Raw genomic sequence first — 24,602 nt, 5'->3', positions numbered from 1 at the left:
ATCATTTCGTGTCAACGCACAGCTTCCCCTCGCGGGGCACGAAAACAAGATAAGTCATGGCATGCCACACGGCGACCCTAAACCCATCATTTATCGACGGCTGGCCAGACCAAGGATGCTACGTGGTCTCACGTTATTTACGACCTTCCGTCGTGGCCATATTTTGGCATCCTCCGATGAGGGGGGAGAGAGAAAGCGCTCTCCTTCGAAGACATTACGCGCGTTCTCGTTACGTAGGCGCGGCCGGCTTGGCTTGATCCCCTGCGTAAGTACACCGCTCGCTCAAAAAAAAAACCATAAACTTGCACAAAGCGGGATCCCGGAGTTACGCGTAAGCTGACCGGTTGCGCCAAGCCGTGGAGTTGGAGAAATTAATTAGGCAAAACAAGTACCCCTCGTGGAGTCGTATTTATTTACATGAGCGGAGCCGTACTGTCGTTCAGGAAGCGATGAGCGGTCGCCCATCGGCCTGTTGGGACGGGTTAAGCAGGCGGACGCGTGGTTAACCCACTTGTCCACAGCTTGCGCAACACGCATGGCGAGCGGCTCATCGACAGAAGAACCATATGCAGTAGTGCTTGTCGCAGAAGTTCTCGCCGATGTTGTTCACGCGGATCCAGAGGCGGCATACTTGAACTATTAGGCAGAGCACCGCCAACGCCAACAAGGCCACGGTCACGTGGATGGCACTGTAGGAACTGTTGGCTTCCTGCGGCGGAAAGCATGATTGAACAGCTGAGAGAAGGCAACAACGGGAGGTAAAGGGGAGGGTGCGAGAGTTCTTCGGACAGCATAAACACGCTTCTGCATGGTTGGGGATTTTCGAGTAATACGTTACTCACAGTATGGGAGCATCATGTTTTAAATGACATGGCAAACGAGAAGTGAAGACCCGAAGTTGCCTGCACGCCGTCCAACAGCGTGCACTTGTTACGCTTTCCAGTAAGATGTCGCGCGAACGCTTTCTGTGCAAGGTTGTGTTCTCTTTGGACTGTTCCTCGGCCATTTGAACGCGTGATAGGTGCTGTTGTTGTGGAGATCCACCTTGTGGCGCTCTTCGAACTCGGAAGACGTGGATGACGTGACTCACCCTCCGGCACTTTGGCGTATTATTAAGTGAACCGGAAATGGCCCGTAGTCATCGCTGGTCGTGCGCAGTTTCGTCTGCTATACGTACCTGTCGGGCTGGGACGACACGCTCAAGAGGGACATCCTGCGGTCGCGGCCGAGCTTCGGAGCGCGATCTCCATCGCTCCGACCAATCGACCGCGGGCGCCGCCGGCCGGTCCGCCTCTTTCCCGTCCGCACGCCGTTCCTCCGCACGCCGGTCCTCCGCACGCCGCTCCTCTGCATGCCCAGAAGTCCGTTCCGGGGGCGTCACGTGGGGCACTGCGGGAGATGGCGGGAACGGCCGCTGCCTGGGTTTCTCGGGCGCCCTTAGCTGCACGGTGTGGCTGCGAAGGAACGCCGCACGCGGAAGACGCACAATTCCTTAAGGCCTCATACAATGTCGTTCAACATAATTTCAATCACCAACAATTAAAGTATAAACGAGAATGCGTCTTCGTATTTGCCATGTTCGCCAGTGTGTGTGCGCGAAAATGGCGTGACTACGACATATAATATCGAAAGTTCTGACCAGGGGCGTATTTATGGGCCAGTCTAGGACGGTGCGGCGAGCACTTTTTTTTTCTTTTCTTGTTTACCGTCGATGAACCGAGTGTTTGGTCTATGACCGTCAGAATAAGCTTAAGCCAGATTAACAGGCGAATAAATTTATGTGTTATACGTGTAAAATTTTTATATCCTATCAAATGCTGATTACGTTCCTACGGTATACGGGTAACCTATTTTTAAAGGGATATAATTAAATACCTTATGAATAATTCAAACCTTCTAACGCTCTTGGAAAACCTTGAAGCCAAAGATGTCGTCCAATGCATTGTAGTCTTTTTTTTTTTTTTTCAGATAATTCAAGTTGCATTGCACGTTCATTGCAATACGTTTGCCCGAAGCGAAAGTATGGAACAGTAAACTCTTTGAAGGTATCATTGCTTATACAAAATAGAAAGATTACACCGAGAACAGCTGAAAAATGATCAGGTTTCGACAAATTCCAAACAAATCTAAGTAATTCGAAAATACGGCTTACAATTAGAAAAAACAGACAGTGGTATTACTAGTTGAACATAACAGTTTAGTATCCCCCCCTTTTTTTTTCTTGTGGGGAAGTATCAGGTAAAAATTAAAATTGGATTCTGGGGTTTTACGTGCCAAAACCACAATCTCATTACGAGGTACACCGCAGTGGCCGAAGATTCAGTAATGATTCTGACAACCTGGTGTTCTTTAACGTGTGCACCTAACCTAACACGAGCGTTTTTTTTTTTCTTTCTTTTTATTTCGCACCCTTTCGAAATGCGACCGCCGCGGCCGGGATCGAACCCGCGTCCTCGAGCTTGGCAGCGCAACGCCACAGCCCTTATTAAGCTACCACGGCAGGTAAAGTATTGGGTACTCAGTGAGTGTGGTGTATGGGAGGGTGGGGGCAGTGTCGGCTGTTTGGAACATGTTGTTGCTTTAATACATGTTCTTGGAATGCCACGCGTAACACGGTTATCTGGAGTCCTAACATATTCTGGCTGAAAACAACTATCTAAAGCAGCAAAAGAAAGAAAAAATACAGACAGCCTCAACTCCAGTCGTCACCTACCTAAAGTGAAGCATTCTTGGTGCGAGTAGCTCATGAACCGTGTGTGTCCGTGGTGTCCGTGTGTGCGTGCGTGCGTGCGCGCGGCGTGTGTGGTGTTGTGTGTGTGGTGTGTGTGTGTGTGTGTGTGTGTGTGTGGTGTGTGGGTGTGTGTGTGTGTGTGTGTGTGTGTGTGTTGTGTGTGTGTGTGTGTGTGTGTGTGTGTGTGGGTTGTGTGTGTGTGTGTGTGTGTGTGTGGTGTGTGTGGTGTGTGTGAAGTGTGTGTGTGTGTGTGTGTGTGTGTGTGTGTGTGTGTGGGTGTGTGTGTGAAGTGTGTGTGTGTGTGTGTGAAGTGTGTGTGAAGTGTGTGTGAAGTGTGTGTGAGTGTGTGTGAAGTGTGTGTGTGTGTGAAGTGTGTGTGTGTGTGAAGTGTGGTTTTTGAGGTTAAAGACCAGCATGTTATACGACGAAATGATGTTATTTGCAGTGAATTATAGACAGGTTGGATATTATATACACATATTTACATGCAGTGCATCATATATTGTCACGAGACTGCGCGCAATGGGACAAAGACGACGTTGACCACTGGGGTGAAGAAGACGACGATTGAAAATATTGTCTTTCCGCCATCTTGCGCAAGCGCTGCAAGATGTATAACATTATATATATATATATATATATATATATAATTTTTTTCGAGCTTTCAGTGGTGATCAATAAGTGTGCTGCTGCACTCGTGGTGTTTCTGAAACGCGCCAAACGCCTCAGCGCGCTGGCTTACCCGCGAGAAAGGGTGTTCTATGCCACTTGTCAACGCATGCGTACGTGGCTTGGTGGTTTCAATATCAGGCTTGCTTGATCCTGTGTTCGAATTCTGCCGTCGGACGATTTTATCAATGTTTACTAATTATAATTATGTTTTAATAATTCTAACCCCGTACTTTGCTGAGAATGATGAGTTTGCAAGGTTACAAAGCCGTTTGAAGCCAAAAGGACGAAGTTTAGGTAAAAGCGTTGTACTAACCATCATTCCCATGGAGGAAGGAAAAAAAAAAACAAACTGAGGAGAGGCCCTATCCAGTCCGCGCGCTAGGAGAAAAGTGTGGAGGCAGTTACGAGGTATTTTTTGGCTGTAGCGGCCATGCTGTCGTTACACTATGGCGGTTTTGATATGGTGATGTGTTTCGTGTGTGTTCTGCTCCGTCGGTCTCGTACCGCGGCAAAGGCGTCTTGTGTGCAGGATTGCGTTAGTCTCCGTGTTCTGCTCCGCTGTGTTATCTATAGGCCGTGCTCTTCTGGCTGCTGTTGTGGCCAGGTGGGACTGGGAGAAGTAAAAAGTGTGAAACGAGCGCGCTTGCAACGCCGTACATCACGTGCCACGCCACGGACGAAGGACGATCTGGGAATGCATTTGCCGTCTTCGATGGATTCATGCTAACATGTCATCATGCTTCAGAGTATGTACGAAAGTCGCCTTGCAGGTCAGTGACAGATTTGCAGTGTTCTTGCTTCTGACAGTGGACGATGCACTTATGGCACGCAAAACAGGCATGTGGACGGATGAGAAAGAAGCGGCTGCAAGGGCCGAACCCTCCTTACTGCAGAAATCTTATCTGCGTACTCGAGGGGCGCAGGGAAGTGAAAGTTTGGGAATGCGGTGCAAGAGTGAACAAGGCTCGACAGGAGAACGTACGCCTACTGAGCCGTGCCCCCACATGGGGGGCAGAAGCCAGTGTCTCTTCTCCTTCCATCAAAATCACTATATATATATAATATATATAATTATATATATATATATATATATATAGAAGACCGTACGCCTGCGCGCACATCAAACGGCTGATGGTCGCACGTAGGCCCGGTCAACGCGCTAGCCGCACGCATACGTACGCGCGTCCTCTTCGGCACCGCACGGTGGATACCACAGAACTTTGCTTCCGTGAAGCTTCACTTACCGTGAGAACAATATACCTCAATCAGCATTTAGTGTATTTAAACGCGTAACGACGTTCTGTTCTGCTGGCCTCTTGGTCGGCGCGCTGTGGCTCGTCACATTTCCGCGGTGAGCGGCCGCCCGAAACTTGTTCAATAAAGCTCAACGATTTCTATAAAGCCACGACCAGCATACGTGTTTGTTATCATTAACTGCATAACGGCTAGCCATTGTCGTGATGTGCGTAAAGTGTGCTGCCGGTCATCGTCTTTGCATTCTTGCAGTGGAGTGAGAATGCACAGATTTACTTTCAGAAAAGCCGACCAAAAGTAGCGGGAGACCGGCCTCGCAGTCTAACTTGCGAAGTTCATTATGAACTCCTTTCAACGCTATATAGAGCGCAATACTCGGACGAAATGACTTCGGCAACGGTATCGCGATGGTATACACCGCGATTGGATCCGTTGGTCGGATCACTAATGCGCGCGCACGTGCGCGCAGCCCGGCGTGGTTGCGCGCCGAAGGCGAGAAATGTAAACAAGACAGAAGAATCGGGCCCGACAAGACGGCGGAGCAACGCTAATTTCCGGCGTCATGCACTGAGCTTCACAAAGAGTGACGTCAGTGCCTCTCCTCAGTTTTTCCTTCATCCGTTCCCATGCTGGCGGAATCTGCATACTTGCAGCTCCCGTAGCTGACTCTATAAGCACCACAGTTCCCCCTTGTAGTTATTGTATGAAGCTCTATGCCTGCAGAACGGCAAACTCGTAAACTACTTGTTAGCTGCACCGTTCTTAGATCGCGCCACCATCCCGGCCGTTAAAAGCGTTCGGCGTAAGAGGCCAGATACGTGCGAAAAACTGCCTCGAACTCGGCTAGAAAGGTTCGCCTAAAAAAAAAAAAAAATAAAGTATATTCATGCATACACATATGAATTACGGCTAGATGTAACCTCAATGACATCCGCGTTAGCTAAGCTTAATTACACGAAATGAACCGTCCTGTCTTGACAACAGCGTCCACTCGTTTGTGAATTCGCTGAGCTCTGAATTCTCGTACCCGCTGGAGTAGCGTCGCTAAACTACGGCTTTCTGTTGCTTGTCCGCAAAGGCCACATTCAGATAGGGTCAGAATCGCAAATGCGCTCGTGTACCGGCGTTTTGTGTGCGCGTTAAAGGGACACAAACGACCAGTACGAAATCAATTTACACTGGTCAAGTTTTATTCTCATTCTTCTCAGCGGGAAAAGGTTGATTACTAGCTGAGAAAAATGGAGTCCAAATTTTCATTCGTGGAATTTCCTGCCGAAACCGAAACGCCGGTGCACCTGTGTGCCGTCACGGAGTTTAATGCATATTCTCGTACTACTTGGACAGCTTTGGCGCAGGGAAAGTCTTCAAGTCTTGGTAGATTGGGGTCTTTTGTTCATCTAGAATGCAGTGCCATCCTTCTTTATCGATAAATAGGTAATAGGACCCGAGCAGACGCTGCCATAATTTATGACGTCACTAGGTGCTGGTGCGGAAACATCAAGATGGCGTCGCCACGTGTTTTGTTCTGCCGTCTTTCCTGCATTGCCACGCGTCCTCGCACGGCAAGAGTTACCTTTGTGTTATTGCAAAGCCGCAATTTATTAATACAGTTTACCATGACAATCATTTTTAGTGTCCCTCCTCAAGAACTCAAGAATGTCAAGATTGATACGAAATCCTTCACTACACGGCGTAAATATAGTCTGTGTTTTTGTACTTTATACTTCATCACTCAGTCTCAGTCTCGGTATCTATCTTTTCTATCTTCCCTTCTCGCTCGCGATATCCTTTCGTTACATGTCTGCTTACGCGTATATTCAACGCCCTTTGCTTGACATCCGGTGCCTATTCACCGAAAATTTTAGCCCGAGGCTTGTTGTTAAAAAAAGAGAGAGAGATTTCGTGTGTATATATATATAGGAGCCACATTTTTAAACGATTCCTTCACTTCTATTTCTCTTTAGTCTTTATCATCCGTCGCGCTGAGCTGGTGTTACAAAATTATTGCTCGGGTGAATAGTGTGGCCCACGTTTATTGTGTTTGGCTTGCACGCGACATCGAGGAGCAAGCAGAGCAAGGCCCATGGCTGTTCGTCAATATCTCGTGCCGCGGCGCATCGCTCACCGGACGCGCGACACCTTGTTGGCGGGCACCAGGCGCCACTTATCCTCGATCACCTTGTCGCTGTTGGTCGGGTTGACGCGTATCGCCAGGATCTCGATCTCGGCCTGCTCGGGTCGCCTCGTGCCTGCGTCGTGCAGCGCGCGCCTTCAGGTCGCGGCCCCGCCTGTCTATACGCGCGGTGACAGAGCTCTCCGATTAACTTGCATAACTAGTGCTTCATACAGAGACCGGTATCCTTCAATAACCCTGTTCGAACATATTCGGCGGGACAAAAGATTGGAAATGACGGCCAGTTTTGTCTTTTTTAAAGGGATTTCTCACCCAAATCACTGCGTCAATGACGTCGGCGTGCACGTCACGCATTTCGAAGTATTTTCGTGTATACTTGCTCCATTTTCGTGCTGGAAAAGTAGCCAAATGTTATCTGGTTGATTATTTTCTTACGTTCAAGTGCAACTCCAATCTTTCTTTTTTTTTTTGTGAACAATTAACCAGACACATGCATACGCTCACAAAATCCATGACGTGACCAAGAAAAGGTGCGGGAATTTCAACGTGGCATCGCCACTTGCGCGTTTATCGTTTTTGCGTCGTCTCTGGCTTACCAAGGCTTTTCTCGCTGTTGAGACGGCACTAATTGGTATTCCAGTCTAAAACGCTTTAAAATTTATCCAGTGCTGGGCGTAATCGAACCTGCGTCACACAGGTTCCTCAAGCACGACAGCAGCCCGACGCTTTGCGTATACGGGTGCGCGAATATTCAAAACTTTCGAATAACGAATCGACTATTGTCCTGTTCAATTCGTTCCTCGAATCGAATAGTTACTATTCTACTTGGCCCTCGGATGGAGTAGTCGCCATTCTAAAATCTGAATAATTTCGAATAGCTTTTCGAATACTTCTCGCATTTGATTGTACACGATGACACATGAAATCGAGGCAAAACTGCCATAACTTTCATGCTAACCACAGTGGACATAACGTACTGGAGCACGCTGCGTTGTTCAGACTGCCAGACTTTTCAGGCTAAACACGATCACTCGCAATGAAATGTTGTTGGCACTATTTATGGATGCAACACCTGTGTCATCTCATCGTATTAAATAAACGTTTCATTCCAACATACTCGATACAAAAGTGCCAGTATCCGCCAAGATCATTTGAAATAAAGGAAAATTGCTTTTTTTTCGCTCTGCCTTTGCCGCAGATGACACGCATTTCCGGTTTGGTCTCAAAGTTATAGACATATATTTAATTTCGCCCACAAACCTGCCTTTTGAAACTTTATTTTTAAACTTTTATTTATTATTATTTAAACTTACTAAGCGCATGACCGCGTATGATCCGAAGAACCCTGAATTTGCCAACAGACTGCTTAGTTGTTCATCATGTACCCTAGCTTTGTGCTTTTCATAAAGCATGCTTTATAAATGTACAGTGTAATGACAGAAAAATTCTAATGCTGTGCATACCATAATGTGCACATTTTTTGATAATAATGGTGAGAAGGCTGCACGTTTTTTGTTAGCTATTTAAAAATTATTCGATATTTCACTCGATTCACTTCTGGCATTATTTGATTCGTATTTTATTCGGTCTCAAAAACTAATATTCGCACACCCCTACTTTGTTGGGCTGCGCCACGAACACCCGCGGGGAGTAAGGGATTATTTCTCAGTGTCCGCACGCACCGGCGCGCCTCGCATCTCTGAGGCCACGCCCGTACTTCGTGTGCACGGCGCTAGATGGTGCAGCGTGTCCAGAGGGAAGTGCGAGAGAGGAGCAAGGCTGTAGAACACGCATTTCGGCTATTCGCATAGTTGGACAACCATTGTAGAAGAGTTCTCCCCGAATTATTTTTAAAGGAAATTATCTAGAGCGTTCTGACGCTTGCCAATATTTCTTTTTAGGTTGGGAATATTCGCACCTTCATTTAAAGCAATAATAAGTGCAAAAATGATCATATCAGTACTTCTTTAATGAGAGCGGTCCCGCAACAGTGTCATTCGTCCAACCGGCCAGTGCATGCAACTGTCACCAAGGCAACATTTTTTTTTTTTTTTTTACAAAAGCCCTAAAGGAGGCCGAAGGCACTTTCGTCAGAGCGCTTACAGTCACAACTGTTCCAAGACTGTTTCGCGAAGCCAAACGGGGCTCCTACCTTGCGTATACTACTTTGCTTGCAGCCTTCATAAGACGCTCTTTACAGCATCAGCAATCCACGTATAAGCTTGGCAGCAAAAAAAAAAAAAAAAAAAAAAAAAAAAACACGTTCGTTATAGTCACCAACGTCAATGTCGAGCGTTTGTTTCTGGGACATAGGTAGCAGAAATCTTTGACTTTCAATGACTTGGACTTTGCCCAAACATTTCGACGAACCCTTCCTCGCTACCTCCTTGATATAACCGAGAATCGCGGTATACGTTCCCGGAATCAGCAAAGAGGTGACTCAGAGACGACGTGGGCTTGGGCCTGCGCACAATGGTATAGTCGAGCTGCGGCTGCGTGCGTGGCTGTGTCCTACAACAAGGCCGGCTTCATGTAGACCACCTGACAGCGCGCACTGATAGTTATTCTGTATCTAGGGGGAATAGTCGATCGATTCTGCATAACTGTAGGAGACGAGTGCGAAGCTGACGTGCTCACCCACAGCAGCATGCTCGATCTTCACATTCCCAGTTTTCTGTTCGCCGCGGTAAGCATCAATAAGGGCTACGCATTAAAACTAGTAGAAGCGCAAGTTTTACAATGTTTTTTTTAAATGAAATGTGAAAAAGGCGACTAAAATAACTCGCCCTTATCTTGTCGCTCGTCCTGAAATTCATCGCGCGCCCCCTGGTCGGTTTTCTTTGCTGTTGAACGTGGCGTATTATTCCACCGTCCATTCTGCAGCCCGTTAGCCTTTTCAGCCCATTTGAAAGGGTCTCGCATAGTCGATGCGGCTGTACAGCAGCGTTTTTGCGGTCGATAAGTTATTCACTATGACCACTATGAAAATACGCAGAAAGCATTGATAGCGGCAGTTTCAAGATTAGCGTTATTTCGTTGTTTTTACAGAAATATTTTACCTGCTCTTACGATCGTGGATAACAAGACAGATAGCACGCGGGAAGCAGACTTCCACTGCGAACCTCCAAACCAGCCTTTAGAATTCAATCTTTGTTTCAACTATATACACGTTTAGTTCACTTCAGCCGCCCCCCCCCCCCCCTTTTACCCTTCCTTTTTTTTTTCCAGGAACGTACACAATGCACATGTCCAAAAATGCAGCAAAAAGTGAAACAGCAACAATGCGAAGATCCAGACATGGTAAGTGCTTGCAAAGTAGAAAGTTGAGTGCGCCCACAGGGTATGCACTGATTCTGCATATCTGTAGTTTTCTACGTCCAATCGGAACGTACTGCATATGAGCTCACTATATGGCAATTGTCGTACTGAATGGTATTTAAACGTTCCCAGCGTGCGAACTCGGTATAGTATATATCTTATTCTTCGGCAATGCTAAATTTAGGTATGGTGCATGAAGCGATAGGCGAGGAGTGATGCGAAATCGAAGAGTGTGCGGACTTGTTTTACTCCATGTTTCCCGCGTGGAGGTCGAACAGTTGTTAGCAAAGTTGCCGTAGTTCACGAAGTGCCAATAAACAAGTGCCGACAGATCGGAGGTCCATGCAGGGCAACACGAGCGTATAGTAAGTGGATTCTCCCGCGTATGCATGCGATTCTCTGAGCAAAACTTTCTGATAGGCTGTATAGCGGTTCTGCATGTTCTTATAGCTTAATGATGACTTCATTAAATCAGGCTCACCTGCAGTGGCTCACGTGGAAGTAGGCGCTTTGCAAGAGCACCTTAAGAACGCATATATATCCACATGTTCGTGACTTCATAAATTATTTTTCGTTTTATTTCAGTCGTTCTTTGTTTTAATTAGGAAGCTTCAGCTTCTGCTAGACTGAGATTTATGCGATGATAAATATTTCAAGTGGGCACGAATCGAAGGTTCGAAGCCAAGTTCAAGAACAAGCACGTTGTCGAGCGGCACTTGAGACCTGCATGCACACAGTGATATTTTATTTCCCTGCGGTGGTGGGCTTGTGCAACAGTGTGCTCAAGTACTACAGTACCGTATAGTCTCCAGCGGCTGCTGGACTCTTCGGTATAGTTACCTAACTGTGGTCCTCTCTGGTGGTGCCGTCCTGTCCGCATATAACAAACAACAAACGACGAGCTCTATGGTTAAAGGTGGGGGGCAAGAACAGAGGCCCGGTCCTCGTACTTTTGCACCTGGTGCACGCAGAGCTCCTAAATCGTAACGCCAGGTGGCTGACGTCAGCACTCTCGGTGGTCAGTCAGCCGGCGTTATAATTCAAGAACGGCAACCGCACTTCAGGTCAGGTACCCGATGCTTGTAAGGCGATATTCCTTGCAGCGCGTTGGACTCACTTGGACGCACTTTGAACTTGAGTGGCACCTTCTCGTTAGGCTTGAGAACGCCGTGGTCGGGGTTGAACTGAAGTCCGTTGGCTTTAGTGATCTTTAAAGAGAAGAACAATTCCCGCGCCTGTTACCGTGCAAAACGCAAAGCGACCTTTCAAGAACGCGCACGCACGCTTTATGCGCAGCGGGGCGGTATAACCCCCTGGCTCAGCGGCAGCAGCGCTACACTTTTGCGCTTTTCTTAGAATTATGCCAGCATGCTGTGGTCAGTAAACTTGCCAGTCGTTACGCCATTTAGTTTTGTTCGCGCTTGAGGAGAGCTAATTGCTTAAAACACCCACCGGTCAAAACCTCTCAAACAATATACTTAAATATAAACAAGATTGCAAAACAGTGCAACTAATTCTCATAGGGATATGTACCTTTATAAATTAGGCTAGTCGCATTCTGACGCTATCAAAGGTATTTTCTCAACAAATAGCACTGAATGACATATATAGCAAGTACCAAACATAGAAAACAAAGTGAAAAGTAGACTGCACGTGTCTTACACCAACCATATAATTGTCGACCATCAAGGCGTTGTTATATACCGCGGCTCTACCGTCTCCTTACGGTTGAACCACCTATAGGGGAATGGCGCAGGCATATGCACCTCCACCAACACCTCGTCTTTGCGAGCAGCCATTATGCCCGCACCCTGTTCTTGGTGTAATACATCGTAATATACGGCAAGTGTAATAGCTCGAGTGAGCATCGACTGTCGGGTACAGTGCAACCTTCAGCCAACGACTTTATTGGCCCCGTAGAGGATCAGGTGCGGAGGCACCGTCGCCGCCGCTTCGATATATGCACTACCACGCTCATCGAGCTCCATTTCGGAGGTAAACGAGCTGCGCGAACGTGTACTTATTGAATAACACAAGGAACGCTCACACACTGGAAGTTGCGCCATGGTGGTACCCGGGCGCCACCTCGAACCATGCAGTGCTCTAATAGGGTGCAATGTACGATTTCAGGGTGCGAGGCATCATTTGCGAGCGTGAAGTCAAACAATGAGCAACGAAGATTACCCTGAAGGCCACATCGTACGCGCTCCCGTTGCCCAACTCGCAGGCTTCGTACTGGAGATCCGGGTCGCTTTCTTTAACTCTGATGAAAGAGGTCGATTTGCTGAGGAGTACAAATGTCAAGGAGTTATTAGAAAAATCAGAAGCTATATCGCGCATTTTTTTAGACTATACGGAGTTTTAAAAAAATCGATTGTAGTAGATAGCATGATTCCTCGAGTTGGATTACTCGAAGAGGCGGACATTTGTTCCAAGAATTTCTTCCAAGTCACTATGCCTTACAAAGTCACCGTCAACAATTCGCAAATTGCAATATCTGTCGTAAAGTAATTAGTTAAACTTTGATTAGTAAAGCTTTCTTAATTAGTGGATTATACATTTTTATACTGTAGTCATGGGCGACTTCAATGCAAAAGTGGGGAAAATGCAGGCTGGCGAGCAAGCAATTGGCAACTACGGCATCGATTCTAGGAACACTAGAGGAGAGATGTTGGTGGAATTCGCGGAAAGGAATAGGCTCCGAATAATGAATAGCTTCTTCAGGAAGCGCAGCAACAGGAAGTGGACCTGGAAAAGCCCTAATGGAAACACAACGAATGAAATTGATTTCGTACTCTCTGCCGATACCAGCATAGTGCAGGATGTAGAAGTGTTAGGAAGGGTAAAGTGCAGCGACCATAGGTTAGTGAGGTCTAGGATTTCTCTCAATTTGAAGAAAGAAAGAATAAAATTAGTCAAGAAGAAACAGGCAAACCTAGACGCAGTAAGGGTAAAAGCAGACCAATTCAGGCTGGTGCTCGTAAACAAATATGCAGCTTTAGAACAGGAAGATAAAGAAAACATAGAGGTAATGAATGAAACTGTAACTAGGTTGATTTCAGAAGCAGCAATTGAAGTGGGAGGTAAGGCAGGCAACCAGTAGGTATACGCTCTCCCAAGGAACAAAGGACCTAATAAAGAAACGGCAAAACATGAAAGTGTCAAACTCGAGAGGTCAGATAGAATTCGCTGAACTGTCCAAACTGACCAACAAGAGGAAAATAAGGGATATCCGAAATTATAACGTGGAAAAGATTGAAGAAGCAGTAAAAAATGGACGCATCATGAAATCAGTGAGAAGAAAACTAAGCATAGGACAAGGCAAAACGTATGCACTGAAAGATAAGCAGGGTAATATCATCAGCAATTTCGATGACATAGTAAAAGCAGCGGAAGAATTCTATACTGACCTATACAGTTCCCATAGCAGCCAAGCTACTTTCATTCGAAGTAGTGATGAACAGGATACAGAGGCCCCTTGTATAACTAGCGATGAAGTTAGAAGGGCCTTGAAAGACATGACCAGGGGAAAAGCTGCTGGAGAAGATGGAATAACAGTCGATTTAATCAAGGATGGAGGAGATATCATACTTGAAAAGCTTGCGGCCCTTTATACGCAATGCCTTACAACTTCAAGTGTACCAGAAAGCTGGAAGAACACCAACATTATACTCATCCACAAGAAGGGAAGCGTTAAAGAATTGAAGAATTATAGACCCATTAGCTTGCTCTCAGTATTGTATAAAATATTCACCAAGGTAATTTCAAATAGAATCAGGACAACACTTGACTTCAGCCAACCAAGAGAACAAGCTGGTTTCAGGAAGGGATATTCTACGATGGATCATATCCATGTCATCAACCGGGTAATGGAGAAATCTGCGGAGTACAATCAACCTCTCTATATGGCTTTCATAGATTATGAAAAAACATCTGTTTCAGTAGAGATGCCAGCACTCAGAGGCATTGCGTAACCAAGGAGTACAGGATGCATACGTGAATATATTGGCAAATATCTACAAGGATTGCACAGCAACCTTGGTTCTCCACAAGAAAAGTAGAAAGTTACCTATCAAGAAAGGGGTCAGGCAAGGAGACACAATCTCTCCAATGGTATACACTGCATGCTTAGAAGAAGTATTCAAGCTCTTAGACTGAGAAGGCTTAGGAGTGAGGATCAACGGCGAATATTTCACCAACCTTCGGTTTGCAGATGACATTGTCCTATTCAGCAACAATGGAGACGAATTACAGCAAATGATTGAGGACCTTAACCGAGAAAGTGTAAGAGTGGGGTTGAAGATTAATATGCAGAAGACAAAGACAATGTTCAATAGCCTGGCAAGGGAACAAGAATTCAGGATCGCCAGTAAGCCTCTAGAATCTGTAAAGGAGTACGTTTATCTAGGTCAATTATTCACAGGGGACCCTGATCACGAGAAAGAAATTTGCAGAAGAATAAAATTGGGTTGGAGTCCATACGGCAGGCATTACCAAATCCTGACTGGGAGATTACCACTGTCGTTGAAAAGAAAAGTGTACAATCATTGCATTCTACCGGTGCCAACATATGGGGCAGAAACTTGGAGGTTAACAAAGAAGCTCGAGAACAAGTTAAGGACCGCACAAAGAGCGATGGAACGAAAAATGTTAGGAGTAACCTTAACATACAGGAGAAGAGCGGTGTGGATCAGAGAACAAACGGGGATAGCCGATATTCTAGTTGACATTAAGCGGAAGAAATGGAGCTGGGCAGGCCATGTAATGCGTAGGATGGATAACCGGTGGACCATTAGGGTTACAGAATGAATACCAAGAGAAGGGAAGCGCAGTCGAGGTCGGCAGAAAACTAGGTGGAGTGATGAAGTTAGGAAATTCGCAGGCGCAAGTTGGAATCAGCTAGCGCAAAATATGGGGTAATTAGAGATCGCAGGGAGAGGCCTTCGTCCTGCAGTGGACATAAATATAGGCTGATGGTGATGATGATGATGATGATGATGACTTTTTTATTTATCGTATAAGTAATGTCCGCCTCTTGGAGAAATCCAGCTTAAGGATCAGAATTGTGTTATCTGCCGCGGGTAGCCGAATTAAAAAAAGATGCTGTATAGCCTAAAAAAAAAAGAAAAAAGGAACTCCTGGTATATGCAAAAGACAACTTATCTACATAATATATAGCTTATAGACTAATTAAAATTATCAGAAACAAACAAACAATTCGTAATTACATTCGCACGAACCCTAATTATTCGCCAACTCGCTGCCTAAGTCTTAGGCGATGAATTCATCAATTTCCCTCGGTCTCGATCTGGCAAAATTCGGGACGAGACAAGTTCACAGAAACGTCTCGGTATGTCCAAGTTCTCGATGCGGACAATCGCATATACATGCGACCGATCTCTCCACGTATTGGTAGCAAAAATGTAGTCGGTCAGAAGTGTTTATACTGTCCCTTTAAAAGAAACAACAACAACGAATTCATCAAAACCGATTCGGAAATCTTCACTCGCGTGCCTTTGGGCTTAGAACCTCGTCCTTAATTAATTAAATTAAATTCTGGGTTCTACGTGCCAAAGCCACTATTTGGTTATGAGGCACGCCGTAGTGGGGGACTCCGGGTTAATTTTGATCGCCTGGGGTTCTTTATCGTGCACCCAATGCACGGTATACACAGCGTTTCTGCGTTACCCCCCCCCCCCCCCCTCATCGGAATGCGGCCGCCGTGGCCGGAATTCGATTCCGCGCTCCCGGACTAAGTAGCACAGTGCCACAGCCACTACGCCACCACGGCGGCTCCTTAATTAATAATCGCCTTCGTATAAAAAACACGACGGGGACAACCGAACAGCGAACGTGGCAGACAGACGAGCACGTCGGAGGCGCGGGTGCCGGCGCGGTGGTGGACGCTCACCTCACCCACGTCTGGGGACCCTTGGGCTTCTTGTCCCTGTCCAGTATCAGCGCCTTGTACTCCCAAATGGTCTCCTCGACCTTGTCATCTGCGGGCGGAGCGCTGCGGTGAGCGCCGCTGCGCGCCAGCTTGCAGGACACCGCCGCCACTCACTGCCTGTCGGCATGCCGGCGACCGGGGCACGGGCCTCCTCGAAGGCCGGCGACCGGGCGAAGCATAGCGGTGCCGCCGCGACACCGTCCGCCCACGCCGTCCGCCGCCGCCGCTGCTGGTGGCTTCGCTCTCGCGCCGTCGCCCTGTGGCGGCCGAGCCCTATTCTCCCATTCACCGCACACTGGGTGTAGATGTTAGTGGCACATACCCACTCTGGGAGATCGGGCAAGAACCGGGTGGTTCAATATAACAATAAGAGAGAAAAAAAAAGAATTATAAAATTATGCAAACAAAATTTGTGAATATGTATACATGAGAATTAATAGATAGGTTCTAGCTCATGATTTCAATAGGATGAAGGAATAATTGAAAACAGAAATACAGCTAATCTAATCGATTTTGTAGATATACGACGAAACCGTAAGTTCTGATTTTGTAGTCTAAATCTTTCTGACCCTGCAATAAAATCCTGGATGGCATCGCAAACCTTCCTGTCACTTTGCCCAAGGGTCGAGAGACCCAAAGATAGTAAATTTTCAACATTTATGTCTAATCTAAGAAGGGGGAACGGTGTTTCTAAGATTTTTTTCGCACTTCAGAATATACTTGTCAATCAATGAGAAAATGATCTATTGTTTCATGTTCCCCGCGAGAGGGACAGTTGGGTGAGTGAACCAGACCAACTCTGTGCAGTTAAATATTTAGAAATGAAATTCGGCAGCGTAGTCTAGTGATTGCGACTTCAAGTGCTTGCGTTTGACAGAGTTTACTATTCTAATAATGCGACAAGTGCTGAAAACCTGAGGAGTTTGTTAAAGAAGGGGCGGGAAATTCACGGAGCGTCATTCGTCTCCGAAATCACGTCCCTATGATGAAAGCTGATGCCGGTAGGATTTGAATGACAGGGCCATTCATGGACGCTTTCGCCAACCAATCGTCCATTTCGTTTAGAAATGGGCCCTTATGTCCTGGTACTCAAACCAATCTAATCAAAGCTAAATGAGAGGGCCCTAACGATTTGAAAGCTTGCAAAACCCGGGAGTCGTCAGAAGCACTGACGGAGGAGCACAGATACAAAGAGTCCGTCACGACCACTGTGGAACGTGTTGATGTATTTAGTTCACGGAGAGCTAGAATTACAGCTAAAAATTATGCTAGAAAAATCGGTACAAATTCTGAGAGGCGAAGAGCAAACGACTAATAGAGAATTGGCGAAAACATTCCAATTCCACACTTTTCTTCATTTCGAAAAGCGTCAGTGGCGATAACTGTCTTGATCGGTATGTGCAAAAAGTAATCATTAAGCTAGAGCGTAGATTTATAACATAGAGCTTAGATTTAGATAGAGCTCAGAAAATAGAGCTTAGATTTAAGATAGAGCTTTAAGATAAAGCATGCGGTAAGATAGAGCATTTGCATTCTTAGGAAAAATATAATCTAACTGAACTTTAATGGAATTGGTATTGCAACAAACAGGAGTCACTGCACGAATTAGGACGTTTAACTAATCTAGGAGAGTTTGCATAAAATAATTTGAGGTGTTTGGAATCGCGGCCAGTACAAGCCAAAAAACAAATCCGGCTGGGAGATAGAAACTGTTTGTGAACGCCTTATAGGGGATTCATATAGCCTTAAAAATGACTGTACAGCAAACAATCAAAAACGCGTAACATGAGAAGGATCCATATAGCCTAGCTTCCAGATTGAAAACTGCATTTGCTAAAATTTAGGCAGCCCTAAACATTGTCGCAAGGCCTGCCTCTCCAGAAGAACAAGTGGGCAAAGTTTATATGCAGGAGCTCCAGAGTACAACACGCGTCCGAATTCCAATACCGGGCGAACATACATCCGGTATATTGATAGCAGCGTTCTTCTTCGCATTCCTGATCGACTATTGCTCAGCCTATGTGGCAAACCAACCGCACGAACACCCTTTCCTACAATATAGTCAACGTGCGCCTTCCAAGACAGAGAACCGTCATATATGACGCCAAGATATTTGACAGTCTCTACTTGTGGGATGATATCTAGATGATACGAGAGATAAATATATATGGGGTCCTTTAATGGAAGTGCAAGCACCGAGCCCTCGTTAACGTTGAGCAAGAGACGCACCGCATCAAGCCATCTTTCTATAACAGGCAAGTATGTCTGTAATATTTGATAAAGTTTTTGAATGTCATTTGCCGACGAGAAAAACGCTATGTCATCAGCATACACGTAAGTATGTACGTCATCATGACATGGGATAGAGCTCATTAGAATATTAAATACGACTGGAGAAAGTACTGCCCCTTGTGGAACGTCTCTTGCCTGCGCGTACCTAGCCGAAGAAATGCCGCTTTGGAAGCAATAAAATTCACTGTTCCTTAAAAATGCTGCAATTCATGCTTGAAGGTATTTGAAAAGTTAATGGTCCGAAGCTGATTGAACAATATCACATCCTGCACTCCATCATATGCTTTTGAGGTGTCTAGAGTGACTAATGCCGCATACTTCCTTTGGCGCCGTGCCAATTGCATACGGCTTTCAAGGTCAATATGGAGCCTGCCATATTGAGCACTGTGATCTGAAACCAATTTGTTTCGGACTCAGGATCGATCGCACATTAAGCAAATTGATCACACAAATATTTACAACTCTCTCAATCAATTTTACGAAATTTGAAGTTAACGCGATCACCCTAATATTGTCTAGCACATAACCGTCCCCCGGCTTTTTAAGCAAGGGTATGACCTTGGCAATTTTCCACTCCAGTGGAAGCCATGCCCTTCTGACGGAATAATTGATGATGTCTAATAAATAATATTTGTGATTATTTATTGTATAAAATTTCAAACATGGACGAAGTGATTCCATCGGGGCCTAGAGCCGCTGGCTTAGCAAGGCATCTGATAATTCAGACCTGGAGATTTCCGTGAAATCTTGCTCAGTTGGTGATACCAAGGCAGCAAATGGAAGTTGAAAAGAAAAGCGACGTTCTAAACCTCTAGCGATTACCTCCAATGAAAACATAACTGCGGATTCTGCGTTCATCGGCCGCGGAATCATTTTCTTGGCGCGCAGAAAGCTAGAAAGTGCGCGTTTGTTATTTGATCTAGAAAGAAATTCACAGTGCTGAATGTCGTACTCATCCTTTGCCTCCAACACTGTGCGTCCAAAGTACCCGCAAAATCCAGTTTTGAGGGCATGGATTATGTAACAGTTTGTTCCAAGCTGCCTTACTTCACCTGCAGTCATGCGAACAATCATTATTCCACCAAGAATAATTTATTTTAACTGATTGTACCACAAATTCAGATTTTACCCTGGAATCGTTTAAAATCGAAAAAAAAATGCTCAATGCTTTCGATTTGAGACTAGCGTCAGTCAGGGAAGCCAATCAGGATCGCAAGGAATTTTGAAGTTTACGGTTATTTATGAAAGTATGCACATTAGAAACTCAGGAGGTTACTGGACATACAATATCAAAAATGACCGGTATGTGGTCACTATTTGTGGCATAATCAACAGTAGACCAGGCGGACAGTCTAGGGCAGAAGCAGCCTGACCTCTGATGAAAGTATAGGTCGTCCTGAATTTACTCATGTAAGATTGTTGTGCTAGGACCAATCCCACAAGCGAGTGCCACTCTGGTCCGTTTTTAAACCCCATGTAATATGATGGGAGTTAAAGTCTCCCGCCAGTAAAATATCCTTCCCGCAAGTAGTAATTGTGGTATCCAAAAGGCCGTGTCCTCAACTCCTGAAGGAAAATATGCATTAGCTATAAAAAATGTCCGACAGGCCGGAAGCCTTATGTCTAACACTAGTATTTCAAACTCGGGGGACATGAGCTTTAGGGCTATCTTTACCTAGGCTAATGGCAAATTCTGGATGACATCTGTGTGGGTAGACCACCCCCTCTAGAAGATTGATCAAATCGTAATGACCTATAATTTTTTAAATGAAGATTTCTATCTGAGGTACGCCAAGTTTCTTGTAATAAGATTACATCAAGATTTAATTGAACGGTAAGACAGTGTAAATCTGTATAAGCAGCAAATATTCAACGACAGTTCCACTGCAATACTCTCACTTATTCTATTTTGAGGACAGTATTGAAGTAGAAACAATAACCTTCTCCAAAATGTTCTTGAGAACTTTACTGGGTTGAGACTTTTTGAACTTATTATGAGGGGACATAGAAGAAGCTCGGTTCAATGGGGACCGGCTGCGTTTCTGAGCCCGTGCGTCGAGTTCAACGTCTGTGGAGACGTGCACGTGTGTTATTGGCCAGGGTTCGACGAAGACTCAGAGGTCTCATGGCTGTTTTCAGAGGGAAACGCGCCAACGTTATTTATATCTTTCACTTCTCTATTAGGTGGCAGTTTAGGAGGTCTCGGGAGTCAGTACTGGTGTTATCTGCAGAAGATTAGCAATCTGGGTACTGACCACTTGAGATAAGCATTAAGAGATGCTGACTACTAATCGCTCCATTGCGTTTGTCATTGCTTTTTCAACTGCAGCGTCAATTGCCTGCAAAATAGACGCGTCTGTGAAATAAGGTACGTGATGTAACGCCAGTGTAACCATGAGCCCTCTCCTTAACAGTGGCCGATAGCTTCTCTCCTAGAAAAAACACTTCCTTTTGTCAATCATTTCTAACACCTGCATTTCTTGCTCTTGAGCTGGACAGCTTGAATAGTCAGCGGGGTCAGTCGGGTCGAGAACTTGAGGCAGACCTAGATGTAGATGTAGAGCCTTGGAGTTAGTGGCACATACCCACTCTGGGGGATTGGCCAAGAACCGGGTAGTTTGAAATAACAATGATAAAGGAGATTTATAAAATAATGCAAACATAAATGTTGGAATTAATATATACGCACATGAGAATGAATAATTAGAATATATCACATGACTTGAATAGAATAGAGGAATAAATTATGACTAAAAAAAAAGAAGTAAACAGCTAGTTATCAAATTTGTAAAGATATTTCGGAACCCTAAGCCCCGATTTGCAAAGGTATGTTGTTGTAGCGCCTCTTGCATACTTCGTCGTTGCCATGCCAATAACCAGTCGACTGCTAATCCTTTCATGAGAAACATGAGCGACTAGCCACTCAATATACCTAGGCTCATGGTAAGAACACATTAATAATTTAGTTCGAACTGTCGGGCATTCTCTTGGTTTTTTTAAAGCGTAATTTTTACCCGCCGTGGTTGCTCAGTGGCTATGGTGTTGGGCTGCTGAGCACGAGGTCGCGGGATCGAATCCCGGCCACGGCGGCCGCATTTCGATGGGGGCGAAATGCGAAAACACCCGTGTACTTAGATTTAGGTGCACGTTAAAGAACCCCAGGTGGTCCAAATTTCCGGAGTCCCCCACTACGGCGTGCCTCATAATCAGAACTGGTTTTGGCACGTAAAACCCTATAATTTAATTTAATTTAAATTAAAGCGTAATTTAAAACATCTGAGTAAAGAAGAAGAGGAAGCCGCACATAAATCCGATAATTGTTTTCCTTCAATCACCCGATTCTTGGCCAATCCCCCATAGTGAGTACGAGCCACTCTCGAAGGCAAGCAAGTAATCATATGTGTTGCTTCTCTTATAATTCGCAATACTGTATGGGATCCTTTTCACAGTGTACATGTCAATGCTCTTGAACACATACAATCTGTCGCTGCAAGGTTTGTCCTGGGGAAATTCAACCGGCATTCAAGCGTTGCGAAAAAGAAGGAAGATCTCGGCTGGGTTTCCCTAGCGGCAGCGGCGCAAGAATCTGCGCCTTAAGCTCTTTCATTCAATATACCACAATAAATTGGAAATTTCCGCCAGAACGTATCTTGACCCCCCACATTATGTTTCATCGCGCAAATACATCACGTAAGGTTAGGCCGTATCACTCCAGGACAGACTTGGTGGTGGTGGTGGTGGTACATGGTGATAATGATGATTATGATCGTCGTCATCATAATGACAACGATGATGATGATGATTTACATTGGCATCCCATTCGAAACAGGGCTGCGACAAATAGTTACCTAGCCAGCTTGAGCTATAACCAGGCATTATATACATGCATATAACAATCTAGCACTTTGCCTATATCTCTCCTTGGTCTTTTCTCTCTTCATTAGAACCTCCATCTATATATTGTGGTACATGCCTCTAACGACTCTGGTTCTATCACTTTCTTCCCTGCTTTTCTTTTCTGCCAATACTCTAAACGTCTTAAGGGTGTAACAGCACGCACGCACAGACGGGGACAGAGTGAAGAAACAACAGGACACTCTGTCCCCGTCTGTGTGCGATGTTACCTTTACCAACAAGCCCACCAAGCCATCCTTGTGATCCAAATGTCTCTTGCTTATCTCGACTGCTGTCCAGGTATTCCACCAGCTTTGGATCCCGCGCTTCTGGGAGGTGAACGTTCCCCATACAGGCCTTGCTGAGCGAAAATCTTGACTTTCTGTGCTGAGTCGTTTGTGGACTTTTGCTGCAGCAAACACATGCCTCATCCTGTTGCGAATATTTGCTCCGCTATGTTTTCGTCCTCAGGCAGCCAGCTCGGGCCTGTAATAGCAGGGCACTGCCCTTTGTGTTATCGTACATCTTTTCCCTCCTGATTTCTTTCTTGCTGTATTTGTAAATCTCCATGGTCTTTTTTTTTTTTTTTTGCATCCAGTTTACCGTCTCCGTTTCTCTCACTTTCGTTTTGATGAATCTTGGTTGTCGATTTACACTTACAATCACCTTGTGCTTGGTTGCCAACTTTCTCGACGTCATCCTCCATTACGTGTCTACGCTTTTGAGGTACGGATATTTGCGCACTTTAGCCGCCCATTTCTTTTCATGTATGTTATTGAGTCTTTATCCAAAACTTATTTTACCCTGCGCTTCCCGGACTTCAAAAGAAGCCCAAACCCATGTCACCCTGCAGTGCCTCACTTGTGGTTTTACCGTGGGCCCCCAGTGCCAATCGGCTCACCGACCTTTGGTTCACTTCCAAACCCGACGAGATCTCTGATTCCAAGCATAGAATGGTATTTGCAAATATTCACGCTGGCACCATTACCTTACATTATATAGAGCATCTCCTTCTAGCACCACTTAGTAGTGAGTGAGTGAATAAATAAATAAATAAATAAATAAATAAATAAATAAATAAATAAATAAATAAATAAATAAATAAATAAATAAATAAATAAATAAATAAAAAAAAAGATGTCGCAGCTTCACCTGAAAGGCGAAGCATCAATTGCGATAGCAAATTTGTAGAGAGCTATACGGAGTAATGATATTAGCTTTATCAGCTGTATAAATTTGGACATCCAGCAGCACCGGCAACGCGCAGAACTGTTGTCGACGCCGTCGGCGTTTTTCCCGCGTTCGCTCAAAATGCCTGCGGCGTTGGTGACTGTTGCCGGAGCCTCTGATATAAATAGGCATTTGGTGCCGCAGCTAAACGTCGTCTCCCTTCCCTCCCCCTCCCCCACGGCCTCTCGCGCGTCGAAAGAAGGCGCGTTTGCTCTACATATATGATGATTGTAAAGGAGGAAAGAGACGCCTACTTCTGCAGCCCTTAAGGAAGCACGGCGCAGAACGCGCGTTTGTTCTCCGCCGTGCGTTCACTCGCCGTGAAAGAGCGCGTCCCTCGCGCCCTTTCACTCGCACATACAGCGTTCGGCGGCGCGCGGCGACGATTTCATCTCGATTGACGTCATACGGAACCTCACGGCGACGGCGACGGCGATGGCAACGGCGACGGCGACGGCGACGGCGACGCCGACGGCAGAAATCTGCTTTTGAGTGTCCATATAATTGCTATCGCAATAATAAATAAAAACTGCCGAACTAAAACAGCTTATCGGTTAACTTGGCGCCTGTCGCATGATAAAATGCGGTGTTCGTGAATGCCGGTCTGTGGCCTCAACTCAGACAGCAATATGCCAAGTGGGAACGTGCCGCACATACGTATACAGGGACAATTCATGTTCCCTGGGTACATCGTTTATGCACTGCCGCTTTGGCCGACGTACGAGTTGCCGGCGATTAACAGTGACTGGTGCATTGCAGCGATATTTCACGACGTGTAGCGCTCTCTGTACTTTATATTAGACAACCGCCTATGCTCTGCGGTGTCAAGACATCTGTGTTTACCACGCCAAATAAACTTTCGCAGAGCACTTTCGTGGGCGGCAAGCCGTACGTCGGCCAAATTGCAATTCATTAAGAGCGATTTCCATACGATGAAAATGGAAACACACGTTGGCTGAAAACTTGGATGCTATATATAAAGAATGAAAACTTGGAAGCTTTCACGCTGTCCATCAGTGTTCTTCTACTCGGGGTGCACGACGGTTCTTATGGTGCATGTCCATACTGACAGCACGAAAATATATGGGCATCTACGAGATTTGGTCGTTTTCGCCCTGCCCACTGTC

At 45.6% G+C, this 24,602-nt stretch overlaps 1 protein-coding gene across 1 annotated transcript; it reads right to left on the bottom strand.

Annotated features, from left to right (window-relative positions):
• Positions 1–340: 340 nt before the first annotated feature.
• LOC125944167 (uncharacterized) lies at positions 341–22,951 on the bottom strand. The gene is made up of 7 exons (XM_049664458.1): positions 22,906–22,951; positions 16,021–16,168; positions 12,294–12,393; positions 11,227–11,317; positions 6,783–6,906; positions 1,178–1,454; positions 341–709 (listed from the first exon to the last, which is right to left on the bottom strand). The coding sequence occupies exons 1-7, from the start codon at positions 22,949–22,951 to the stop codon at positions 548–550; spliced, it is 948 nt and encodes a 315-aa protein (XP_049520415.1). The 3' UTR covers positions 341–547.
• Between the last annotated feature and the right edge of the window lie 1,651 nt (positions 22,952–24,602).

This window comes from Dermacentor silvarum, chromosome 1, assembly GCF_013339745.2.
Source record: "Dermacentor silvarum isolate Dsil-2018 chromosome 1, BIME_Dsil_1.4, whole genome shotgun sequence".
Lineage (NCBI taxonomy): Eukaryota > Metazoa > Arthropoda > Arachnida > Ixodida > Ixodidae > Dermacentor > Dermacentor silvarum.
Note: the sequence above shows the minus strand (reverse complement) of the source record. Positions and strands in the feature narration are given on the sequence as shown.

Excerpts from the sequence above, each read along its gene's own strand:
- LOC125944167 (XM_049664458.1), bottom strand. The coding sequence starts at position 22,951 with ATGGAGGATGACGTCGAGAAAGTTGGCAACCAAGCACAAGGTGATT. Across the intron at positions 16,169-22,905 it reads CAACCAAGCACAAGGTGATT|TGGCGGCGGTGTCCTGCAAG; the intron begins GTAAGTGTAAAT and ends ACAGGCAGTGAG. Across the intron at positions 12,394-16,020 it reads GGTCCCCAGACGTGGGTGAG|CAAATCGACCTCTTTCATCA; the intron begins GTGAGCGTCCAC and ends TGTACTCCTCAG.